The 12491-nt window shown below is 37.7% G+C and overlaps 1 protein-coding gene across 1 annotated transcript in view; it reads left to right on the forward strand.

The window, feature by feature from the left end:
* The window catches only part of LOC121445485 (DNA polymerase alpha catalytic subunit-like), a 64987-nt gene that overhangs the window by 10328 nt on the left and 42168 nt on the right, over positions 1-12491 (forward strand). Inside the window, exons 5-10 of the mRNA XM_041647621.1 lie at positions 8460-8575; positions 9033-9095; positions 9958-10050; positions 10462-10549; positions 10812-11013; positions 11100-11278. Of these exons, the coding sequence (XP_041503555.1) occupies positions 8460-8575; positions 9033-9095; positions 9958-10050; positions 10462-10549; positions 10812-11013; positions 11100-11278 (741 nt within the window). The remainder of the gene's footprint in view (positions 1-8459; positions 8576-9032; positions 9096-9957; positions 10051-10461; positions 10550-10811; positions 11014-11099; positions 11279-12491) is intronic.

The raw sequence follows: 12491 nt of genomic DNA on the forward strand, positions 1-12491 counted from the left end.
TTTGAAGAATTGTCTAAAATTTGGAGTGAGTTGGTATTCTGATACAGTCTGGCTTTGAGAGTATGTTCTAATAGAGCAACAGTTGGGTAGAAAAATTACATGTAAGAAGCAAAAATTCTAGGAGGAAATAAACGTATTATATTCTCATTATCCAAATACTTTGATGTTTTTCTTATTTTAAGATTTTTAGTTCTTTAGTAATTTTTGAATTGTAGATTTTAAAGGATGCAACAATAAGTAATGTCTTTTAATTCCTATTGAAGTGATGTATTTAGAATATTTGCTCTTTAATATAGTATAGTTTCTTAGAAAAAAGGGTTTATATACCAAGGTAATTATGAAGGCAACCCAACACAAAACTGTAAACTCCCTTAAAACATGATGCATTTGTTGTAGTTAACTTGTAAAGTGTGATGTTAATCAGTGGTGAATTTAGTAGATAAAAACTTCAAGTAGATGATAATATGTTGCCATATCAAAAGGATGTATGAGTCTGTTGGGGAATCAACTTGCTTTAGTTGAAATTTTAAATGATCCTCATTTTTGATTAACATTTTATACATTTGCTTCCTTTCCCTTTTCCTAATCACATATACAAAGACTTTTGTGGTGAGTTTTTTAAACTTCAGCAGTGGCTTTCCAAGAGTAAGGATGCTTGTCTGTTTAACCATAGCACCATTTTCATGGTATTATCTAATATGATGTCTATAGGAAAAATTTCTAATTAGCTCAAAAATATTTTTATAATTAAAAAAATTTATTGACATTTATTTGTGTGTGTGTGTGTATGAGAGAGAGAGAGAGAGAGAGAGAGAGAGAGAGAGAGAGAGAGAGAGAGAGAGAGAGAGAAAGGGACAGAGGGAGGGGGCATATACATGCACTGGTATGTCTGTACCACAGTGTCCATTTGAAGATCAAAGGACGTTTTGGGAATTGGTTCTTTCCCTCCACCTTGCTTGGAGGCAGCATCTCAATCTGTTGATTTCCTGCTATGACTTCCAGGTTAGCTGAACCCCATCCTAGCTGATTTTTCTACCATAGCTTCTCATTTGACTGTAGGAGTGCTAGAATTATAGAGGAGTGCTACAATTACAGATGCATGCTACCCTATCCCAGATATTTTAAACCTGGGTTCTGGGAACTGAACTCAGGGTGTCAGGCTTGCTCAGCAAGTGCTCACACCTGATGAGCCATCTCCTTGGCTCCTGAAGGCGTAAGTCATAAACAATGCCACACCAGTTTGGGGTTATGATTATTAGGGTGGTATTTATTTAAAGGGGAAAAAACTTGCAGATCACTGTCCCAGGCAACAGCCCTCTACGCAACCAGGAAAGGAGTCTAGTCGCCCGCGGAGCAGGAAGTGAACAGAGAGAGGAGAGGGAAGTGGCCGCTTTTTTAAAGGGAGAGAAACCTCGCCCCAATGGGCTGTTACCTCAGCGGTGATAGGCTGGAGGAGTGGGAGGACCTCCCGCAACAGGCTCCCCTAATTTTTAAAAGTTTTTTCAAGACAGGGTTTCTCTGTGTAACAGTTCTAGCTGTCCTGGAACTCAATTTGTACATAAGGCTGGCCTCGAACTCACAGAGATCTGCCTGCCTCTGCCTCCCAAGTGCTGGGATTAAAAGTGTACGCCACCACCGCCCTGCCTGATTGTTTCTTTGTTCTTAAGTTCAGGTTAGATATTTTGGCAACAGTAAAGAAATACTTGAGAGTAAATGTGACAACACCTATAGCAGTAGAGACCTTCCCTTTGATCAGATATCATTTGCTCCATTATTACTGCTAAGTTTGATTTCTTGGTTAAACTGATAATGTCAGATTACTTACAAAACTTTCTCCCTTTTGTAGTCATGCAGGTACTGGATGATTTTAAGCCATATATATTGTATATAGTCTATTTCCTCACAAAACTTCACCAAATGCTTTGAGTAGCTATTGGTGATTCTCTCTATTTTTAAATTATTTATTTAATTGCTTTTTGAGATAAGCTCTTGTTTGCCATGTTACTCTGGCTATCAAACTCTTGAACTCTAGTGATCCTTTTGCCTAAGCCTCATGTGTTCATTAAGCATTTTGGGTATCACTGCACCCTGCTTCTCTGTTCTTTTATTTTATGACTTTGAAATTGGACATTTCTAAGAAATATACTATTAAAGTTCAGTATCCATTAGTTTCCTTTTGTGTGTGTTTGCTGTTGAGCTTAAGTATGAGTGAGTATGCCGGTGGTCAGAGAAAGACCCTGGGGTATCTTCCCTTTTTACCCTTCATCTAATTCTTTTAGACAGGGTCTGAAGTCTGCTGTTTTTGGCCATGCTGGCTGTCCAGTGAACTCTCTGAATCTATTCATTTTCCTATCAGCACTGGGGTTATAGGCATGAAAGGCTATACCTGGTTATTATGAGTGTGCTGGAGATTTGAACTTGGGTCATCTTGCTTTCATAGCAAGTGGTCTTTCATTTTTCCTTTTGAGGTTCACATTTTAACGGAGTCCTTTTAATCATCATTTTGACAGGGTCCTGCTAGTCTTTGAGCACCCAGCTTTTAGAGCAAAGATGATTTTTCAGTCCCTATCTTGTATACTTCTGTCATAAACCTGGAATTGACTGTTTCTCCCTAGAATCTTGATTCTTTTTAAGTGGGGATTGTATTCAAATCTGGGCAATGGATGTACTAATTGCTACTGAGGTAAAGAGGTTATGCTTGAATTATGGCAGTGTTGTTAATTGTATCATTTTGACCTGATCTTATCACGTCTAAATTTTAATTTTGCCAGCTGTGTAGTAGGAAGTTGGAATGGACAGGAAGTATCTCAGAGAAAGGACCTATGTCCCAGTTGTCCCAGTTTTGATCACTGTAGCCAGTACAAAGAAAGTACACAGTATTTCTTGAGTTGAAGGAGTTATCATTGTGTTTCCGTGATTGTATTATTCTTTCTTCTTGATTAGATATCAGTGAAAAGAAGTTTTGAGATTCTAGAAAACAGTCTTAGAAATTTTTACTTCTTGTTTTGTGCCACCATATACCTACAGCTCATCAGTATTACAGTATCCTTTGCCAGAAGCCTGGTAAGATCAGAAGAGCTTAGGAAGGGAAACAGGATCCAACAATTTACTTTAAAATTTACAGAAAAGTCACAGAATTTTGCCTAGAAGTAAAAGGTCAACTGTATTTGAAATCACCTCATCATGTATTGACTGCACACCATAGCGGTAGAAAAGTATATCAACTACGTCGCAGTGAAGAGAAATCAATGAGAAAGCACAGTAAAATCAAGCTAGCACTAAAGAACTCCACGTCAATATTTACTTATACTTTTTTCCCCTGTATTTCTGAATAAATCCTACTAACCTACAGTGGTGAGATTAAAGCCTTCTCATGAAGTCTTTTTTGTTTGTTTCAAACTTCTATTGACCTCTCTGTACTCACTCTTAAAGCCCGAGTTTTGTTTATTGGCATTTAAACATTGTTCCAAATGATGTCAATGAAAATCTAAAGACCTTTGTATAATTCTCTTGTATTAAAGTTTCACAAATATCCTACAGTTTTCACAGTCCAGGCATATAAAAAATATATTATTCATGACTTTTAGTAAATTTGTAATGTATGCAGCCATTTCCACTATCTGATTCCAGAGTAGCTTCACGTTAGATGCATGCCCAATTCTCATTAAGAAGTTACCCCCCTATATTCCTTCAGTGCTTGGCAGCTATTGATGTACTTTATGTCTCTGGGTTTGCTTATTCTATTAGGGCATTTCATATAAATGGAATTATAAAATAATTGACCTTTTGGGTCTGGCTTCTTTGACAGCATAATATTGCTAATTTATTTCATTCATGTTCTAGCATGTGCTAGTACTTTATTTCTTTTTATAAATGAATAATATACTATTATGTGATATATATGTGTATATATATATATATTACATATTGTTTATATCTTCATTAGTTGATGGGCATCTGTGTTTTTTCTATCTTTTGTTTATTGTCCTTATTGCACTCTGGACATTGTGTTCAACTTTTTGCTTGAGTACTTTTTGTTTGGAAGGCTATATACCAAGAATTTTGTGTATTGTTTTGATTTATTTTTGTTACATAAAAGATAATGTCTACATAGTTACTTTCCATGTTTTATTTCACATAGCAAGGTACCCTGAAAATCACTCTAGTGACATATGTAGAGTATGTAGAAATCTTTCCTTCATGTTTATGTGTCTGTAGCTGCAAAGCAGCATGCAGATGCTTCTTGGTGTAAGTATTCACTACTTTCAATGAACTCCTTGGAAGGACTCAATAATTTGTTATTATAAATAGTACCATGTCTGGTAACTCTGTGCCTTCCTCCTGGAAAATTCCTAGAAATGAAGTTGCTGGCTTATAGAGTAAGTGTACATGAAAACTTTTTAAAATTATCTTAAAAGTTTTTAAAAAAGATTTATTTATTTTAAGTGTATATGAGTATTTTACTTGCATGTATGAATGTGTACTACTTGTGTGCATGATGCCCATGGAAGTCAGAAGCAGGCATCACATCCCCTGGAACTTTTAACTAGAGTTATGGATGGTTGTGAGCCACTGTGTGGAAGCTGGGAACTGAACTTTCAAGAGCAACAAGTGTTCTTAACTTCTAAACCATCTTTCTAGCCCCTATCTATTTTTAATGTTTGTTCATGTTTTGTTTATATGTATGTCTGCACCAAATGCATGCCTGGTGCCCATAGTGGCCAGAAGGGATCATAGGATCCCCCAGAACTAGAGTTTTACAGGTGGTTGTGGTCATGTAGATGCTGGGAATTTAATTTGGGTCCTTTGGAAGAATAGCAGTGCCCTTAACCCATCTCTCTCTATTTTTAGGCTTATTATTATTGCATGTTCATCATGTTCTACCTGTACAAATGTATGAGGGTGTCAGAAGCCCTGGAACTGGAATTAGACAGGTGTGAGCTGCCACTTAGGGGCTCATTACATAGCACAGGTTATTTTTGAACTCAAGCTCTTTCAGTTTCAGCTTGAGTTCTCCTGACCCAGGTTATTGAATGCTAGTATTACAACCCTGAACTATTGTGCCCATTCATGTTCTTTGTAGGAATTATGCATTTTTATAAACAGTATACAAGTATCTGTTTTCCCAAAGCCTTACTAACAATGTATTGTCAAGCTTTTGAGATAGGAGGGCTTTGCCTTGTCTTATTGTATCTTGTTTCATTCTTTTTGGCTGTCATCTCTTGGAGACCTGCTCTTTTCTGAAAAGGAGAGGAGGGATAGTGCGTCTGGGAGAGAGGGGATATGGAGAGGAGCTGGGAGGAGTGAAGGAGGAGGAAACTGTATTCGGAATGTATGTATAGAGAAGAATCTGTTTTCAATAAAAATAAAAAAACAAACCAAACAACAACAAACAAACAAAAAAGACAGTTGAATGTTGCCAGAGGAAGGACACTAGAAATCTTTGTGGGGGAGAATAAAGCCTGAATTTTGATATCACACTGATGTAGATATGGGCAACATTAATTGAACTCAATGGGTTATAGTAGAAAAGGACATGAAATTGGGAGAGTGATATGTTGGAGGGTCTCGGGGTAAGTTGGGGCAAGAGAATTGTAGGTTAGATATCATTTAGATATATTGTGTATATATATAAAAATTTCAACCAGGTGTGGTGCCACATGCCTTAATCCTACCACTGGGGAGGCAGAGGCAGGCGGATCTCTGAGTTCCAGAATTCCCAGCCAGCTTGGTCTATAGATAGCCAAGGTTACACAGAGAAAACCTGTCTAGAAAAACAAAAAAAAAAATCAAAGAAATAGATTATTAAAAATTTTGAGCACCCCCAAGATACTTGTGTTGTTTATTTTTAAATTTGTCATTTTGGTGTTAATACTGATTTACTGCTTTAGAAATGGTTAGTCAACATGGCTTATTGAAAACTCAAGTATGTGAGTTGCCAACTTATAAAGTAAATTTTTGTAAGTAATTGTGTTGTTTTCTAGACTTCTTTTTTATGAAACAGAGTTGAAATTTATTAAATGATATTTTTCTTAATAGAATTGAATGGGTTAATATTAAGAGTGGTACTTGGAAAGAGTGAGACATAAGTGTGTTTATTGTTTTTTTATATGAATGTCACATTTCTTTAGACTTTTTTTTACGTCATGTAGTCTGTGTATATTGCTACTGCACTGTTTTAATTGGTTATTCTAGTTTCTTTTTAGTTTTATATTTTTTGGAATGAATTGGAAAATGATATTAAAATGGACAGTATTAGAAAAGTTCTCAGGTGATTTAGTCATGCCCACAAAGAAAGACAGATGACAAAAGTCCTCTTTGAATGAGCAAGTACACTTGTGCCACTCAGTTTTGATACAGCATAGAGCATGTGTCCAGTTGCTGTTAGTTCCAGATTATCTTTATTGCCTTTTTTTTTTTGTGGGAAGGAAGACAGCAAATTAACCCCTTTGCAAAAGCTTTGCATTTCTACCAACTGATGTGAGGTGTCCTTCTGTATGTGTTGCTTATTGGCCAGTGACTTAGCAGAGCAAAGCCAGTTGGGAAGTCCAAACAGAGATATATATAGAGAGTAGGCAGAGTCAGACAACATGTAGCTGCCTAAGGAGAAGGACACGCTGGCTGGAACCTTACTGGTAGGCCACAGCCTTGTGTGATACACAGATTAATAGACATGGGTTAATTTAAGAATTAAGAGCTACCTAGAAATATGCTTAAGCTATTGCCCAAACAGTATTGCAGTTAATATAGTTTCTCTGTGATTATTTGGGTCTGAGTGTTCGGGAAACGAAAGAGCAGTCTTCTTCAACAACTAGTCACCTACCCCTCCCCCTGATATTTAACTCATTGTATTCCGTTGCTTCTCATAATTTAGTCTTCATTTTTCTCCAGTTTATCTCATTTAAAAGACTTTCCTGTGTACCTTCTGCAGAATTTCCCAATTTTGTATTTTGAATTCTTAGTTTATTTTCTTCTTAAGTTCTCATATACAGACAATGAGTGACTACAACTAGGCTTTAGTTTTCCATCTAGCTCGTGTTTCTTTTTTTTAATTTTTTTTATAATTTATTTATTTATTAAAGATTTCTGCCTCCTCCCCGCCACCACCTCCCATTTCCCTCCCCCTCCCCCGATCAAGTTCCCCTCCCTCATCAGCTCGAAGAGCAATCAGGGTTCCCTGACCTGTGGGAAGTCCAAGGACCACCCACCTCCCTCCAGGTCTAGTAAGGTGAACCTCCAAACTGCCTAGGCTCCCCCAAAGCCAGTATGTGCAGTAGGATCAAAAACCCATTGCCATTGTTCTTGAGTTCTCAGTAGTCCTCATTGTCCGCTATGTTCAGCAAGTCCGGTTTTATCCCGTGCTTTTTCAGACCCAGGCCAGCTGGCCTTGGTGAGTTCCCAATAGAACATCCCCATTGTCTCAGTGTGTGGGTGCACCCCTCGCGGTCCTGAGTTCCTTGCTCGTGCTCTCTCTCCTGCTCCTGATTTGAACCTTGAGATTTCTTTCCTGTGCTCCAATGTGGGTCTCTGTCTCTGTCTCCTTTGATCGCCTGATGAAGGTTAATATTCAGGAGGATGCCTATATGTTTTTCTTTGGGTTCTCCTTCTTATTTAGCTTCTCTAGGATTGCGAATTATAGGCTCAATGTCCTTTATTTATGGCTAGAAACCAAATATGAGTGAGTAAATCCCATGTTCCTCTTTTTGGGTCTGGCTTACCTCACTCAGGATAGTGTTTTCTATTTCCATCCATTTGCATGCACAATTCAAGATGTCATTGTTTTTTACTGCTGAGTAGTACTCTAATATGTATATATTCCATACTTTCTTCATCCATTCTTCCATTGAAGGGCATCTAGGTTGTTTCCAGGTTCTGGCTATTACAAACAGTGCTGCTATGAACATAGTTGAGCATATACTTTTGTTGTATGATAGGGCATCTCTTGGGTATATTCCCAAGAGTGGTATTGCTGGGTCCAGGGGTAGGTTGATCCTGAATTTCGTGAGAAACCGCCACACTGCTTTCCAGAGTGGTTGCACAAGTTTGCATTCTCACCAGCAATGGATGAGGGTACCCCTTTCTCCACAACCTCTCCAGCAAAGGCTATCATTGGTGTTTTTGATTTTAGGCATTCTGACAGGTGTAAGATGGTATCTCAAAGTTGTTTTGATTTGCATTTCCCTGATCGCTAAGGAAGTTGAGCATGACCTTAAGTGTCTTTTGGCCATTTGAACTTCTTCTGTTGAGAATTCTCTGTTCAGCTCAGTGCCCCATTTTATAATTGGGTTGATTTTTACCGTCTAGTTTCTTGAGTTCTTTATATATTTTGGAGATCAGACCTTTGTCAGTTGCAGGGTTGGTGAAGATCTTCTCCCAGTCAGTGGGTTGCCTTTTTGTCTTAGTGACAGTGTCCTTTGCTTTACATAGCTTGTGTTTCTGAATACATTTTATTTCAATAGGAAGTGATGGCAGAGCACACAGAAAGGACAGGAAGGATGTAAAGAAACCTTCAGTGACAAAACCAAACAATATCAAGGCAATGTTCATTGCTAGTGCTGGGAAGAAAACTGCAGATGTGAGTTTCAGGTTTCCTTATATTGTTTTTTCCCCTTGTATGAAATGAAATGAAATTAATTTTTCATTGCCCAAATTGTATGTGCTCAATACATGTTTGAGTAACGTTCTATGAATTTCACTTAGTAAGACGAATTTAGGTTTTATGTGAATATAGGTACTTCAGTGGTTTCAACTTAGGAGACAAAAGAAAATTAAATAGAAATGCTGAAATGACAATTTCTTTAATTTTATTGTCAAGCAAGAGTTACAGAGTGAAGATGGAAATAGAGGCTGGGAGTATAAATGTAATTAGATATGCACAGGTGATTGTTGAAATCTGAATAGCAGATGAGAGTGAGCAGTGAAGTACTGATGGGATCAGATTCTTCCTCTCAGAAATGTATGTGTGGTCTGCATGAAAAAGTTCAATCCAGAATCTCATTTGCACTTTAAAAAAATTTTTATATACTATACAGAAAGCAGTAGACTTGTCCAAGGATGATCTGCTAGGTGACATTCTACAGGATCTGAACAGTGAGGTAAGTGAATTTCCTGGAGTTATAAGATACAGGGGCATAGACTGAAGAAACAGTTCAGTAATTATACAAAACAAACTATCACTAGAAAGAAATGTGCCAGGATACCACCAAACATGCACATACAAAATCCCCCCATACAAAAAAGAAAACAAAAGCCCCCAAATTAGTTTTTTCTCACTGTTTTAGGTTTCTTCTCACCATTTTAGGTGACGAGTTTCCAACTGTTACTGCTCTAGGATTCTGTAGATGGGCTGTGTGGGTGTGTGTTGGAAGTAGTAAGAATCCACCCAATAGTTGGTTCTGTGAATTTTCATTGCTTGTATTTTGTTGCTATAGTGTATGTTCCATGAATAGATTGAAGCCTGTCAATCAGCACACTTAGGCATGAGAGCCCCTTTCTGAATTCTGAGTGGGAGGGAAGGAAGAGCAAGTGAGATGCCTTTGGTAGAACTCAAACAGGCTCTTTTACACTGTGAATTTTGTGATTTAGCCATATCTCATAAAGACTAAGCTTTTATTTAGAGGTGTACTTCTTTCTAAGTGACTACTGATTGACTAATACCAACACTATTTAGTTCTATTTTGTTTGATGTTAAATATAATACCTGAAAGAGTAAGTGAAGAGAGTATGTTAAATTTTTGAAAGAAAAGTAGTTAGGGATTGATTAAATATCTATTCTGGTTTTCTAGTGATTTCTGTAGTATTGTTGCTATAGTAACTGCAGTACATGAGCATGGATCCTGTTTGGGGGGCAGGGAAGGAAAAACACTTTACTTATTAGGCATAAGCAAAGATGTACTTTTTCTGTTATGTGGTAAATCAGGCATGACAATGAAATGTCTGTCTTCTCTTTCCTTTTAGATATCTCAAACATCTCCACCACCTGTATTGATACCAAAGAAAAAAAGATCCACTGGAGCTTTACTCAATCCTTTCTCAGTGCATACCCCTAAGGTAAACTCTGGAGGAATATTGTTCTGCTTTAAATTTGTTTTATTTGCCTATATAAAGGAGATGATGATTTTGAATTTGTTTTGTTTCTTTTAAATTAGAACTTCCATTCAGTATATAGTTTCATGTATTTCAAAAATAGCATGTGCCTGCATTTTTGTAGTAAATTTTGTAGTAACTAGTACATGTTTATTATAGGTATTACAACTGTGTTAAATGCAATAATTTTCTTCCTGGAAACAAGTATTTTTTTGTGTGCAAATCCAGGTAACAGTAAAATAATTGAAGCCATTACATTAATAATACACAAATCTTTTTATAAATGGGAACTGTCATTATCTTTGGTCAGGGTAGGACAGTTGCATATTTTTAGTATGCAGTTCTAACTGACTAAACACTTAAAAACATTTACAGGCAATTCCTTCAGGAAAACCTGCTTCCCCTGTCCTTAAGAAGGAACCTCTGTTAACTCCCATTCCTCTTAAATGTGCTGAATTTGCTGGTAAGTCTCATGTCAGGCAAAAGTACAAGTTGTTGAACAGTAACTGCAACACATAGAGGCTTGGTGATACAGGGGTGGAGGTAATTTTGAAGGTGGCACATCTAATCATGAAAGGTTGAATTTATAGTAGTAAAAATTAAAAGCATCCAACCTGAAGATTAAAGAGAAATATAACATAGGGAAAGGCTGTTATTTCAATGTAGAGTAAGCTTTGTGGCCCATGACACTAGCATGTGATGGGAACATATGGTGATGTTTACAGGAGAGCTGGCCCAAACAGAGTGTCCAGAAGATGAGCAGGAATCAGGAATAATGGAGTTTGAAGATGGTGACTTTGATGAGCCCATGGAAGCTATGGAGGTAGATGGGGAGCCTGTGACTGCCAAGACTTGTGACCAAGAGAATGAGCCAGTAGAGAGGGTGAAACATGAGGCAGATCCTACAAAAGGAACCACATCTTTCTTGTAAGTAAATTTTATAATACTTCAGAAAAATAGTACTCTAATTATTCTGTTGGATTATAAAGTTTTTGAAAATGTGATTTCTGCAGAAAAAGTTTTCTCCCAGATGTGTCTTGTTGGGAAATGGATCAGGACGATGAAAGCAGTTTCTTAGCTCAGGAAGTTCAAGTGGATTCCAGTCACCTCCCATTAGTAAAAGGGGCAGATGATGAACAAGTATTTCAATTTTATTGGCTGGATGCTTATGAAGATCCATACAATCAACCAGGTAATTATACTTAGACTTTTAGTACACACTGTAATACCATTTCCTTTAAATAGTTTCGTGATTCTTATTGGCTTTGTTCTAATGGAATCAGATTGTAATTTGTCTCTTTAAATTAACTGATTTTTTTTTTTTTATCTCGCTTTGGCTGTCCTAGAACTCCATATGTAGACCAGGCTGGTCTTGAATTCACGAGATCCACCTGGCTCTGCCTCCCCAGTGCTGGGATTAAAGACATGCGCTACCACACTTGGCCTAATTTGTCTTTTTATTCAACAGAGAATAAATACACACTGAGGTGGAGAGCAGGAATTCAAGGCAGGACCTGGAGGCAGGAACTGATGTAGAGGCCATGAAAGAGTACTGCTTTCTGGCTTTTTGGTCCTTGTGGCTTGTTCAGCCTGCTTTCTTTAGTACCCAGGACCACCAGCTCAGGGGTGCCACTGTCTCCAGTGAACTGGAAGCCCTACACATAAATTATTAATCAACTAAGTGTACCACAGGCTTGACCACAGGCCAATATTGTGGGGGCATTTTCTCAATTGAGGTTCCCTTTTTTCAAATGACTCTACCTTGTGTCAACTTGATAAACAAAACAAAACAAAACTAGCTAGTACAGCTAGATACTGAAGGCCTTAAAAGCCTTCTCAAGGAATTTCAATCTTACTCGAAGAATGTGTCAGTCAGAAGGTTTAATTGTAGTGTGTTATGATCTCATAATTGGCTTTACATTTTAACAGGAATGCACTGACATGTGTGGAGAAGTGTGTGTGTGTGTGTGTGTGTGTGTGTGTGTGTGTGTAAGCACTCAAGGAGCCTGGAGTGGGGTAGTAGGGAATTGTGGAAGCCCTGAAGACCAGTCAGTTTAGGGTAGAAGTGTTAGATAATTGGAACCTGATTACTGTGAAGAAATAGAAAAGTAGCCAGGCGGTGGTGGCGCACGCCTTTAATCCCAGCACTCGGGAGGCAGAGGCAGGCGGATGTCTGTGAGTTCGAGTCCAGCCTGGTCTAGAAGAGCTAGTTCCAGGACAGGCTCCAAAGCTACTGAGAAACCCTGTCTCAAAAAACCAAAAAAAAGAAAGAAAGAAAGAAATAGAAAAGTAAAGAGATTTTAACTATATTTTGATGTAAACATTTTGTAGATTGTATGGGGCCAGGAAATAGGAGTCAAGACTGACCCTGGTTATTCTTCTTTTTTTCTTTGTTTGCTTTCTGA

This window comes from Microtus oregoni, unplaced genomic scaffold (genome assembly GCF_018167655.1).
Source record: "Microtus oregoni isolate MIOR12 unplaced genomic scaffold, Mior012 000198F_ref0000285, whole genome shotgun sequence".
Classification (NCBI taxonomy): domain Eukaryota; kingdom Metazoa; phylum Chordata; class Mammalia; order Rodentia; family Cricetidae; genus Microtus; species Microtus oregoni.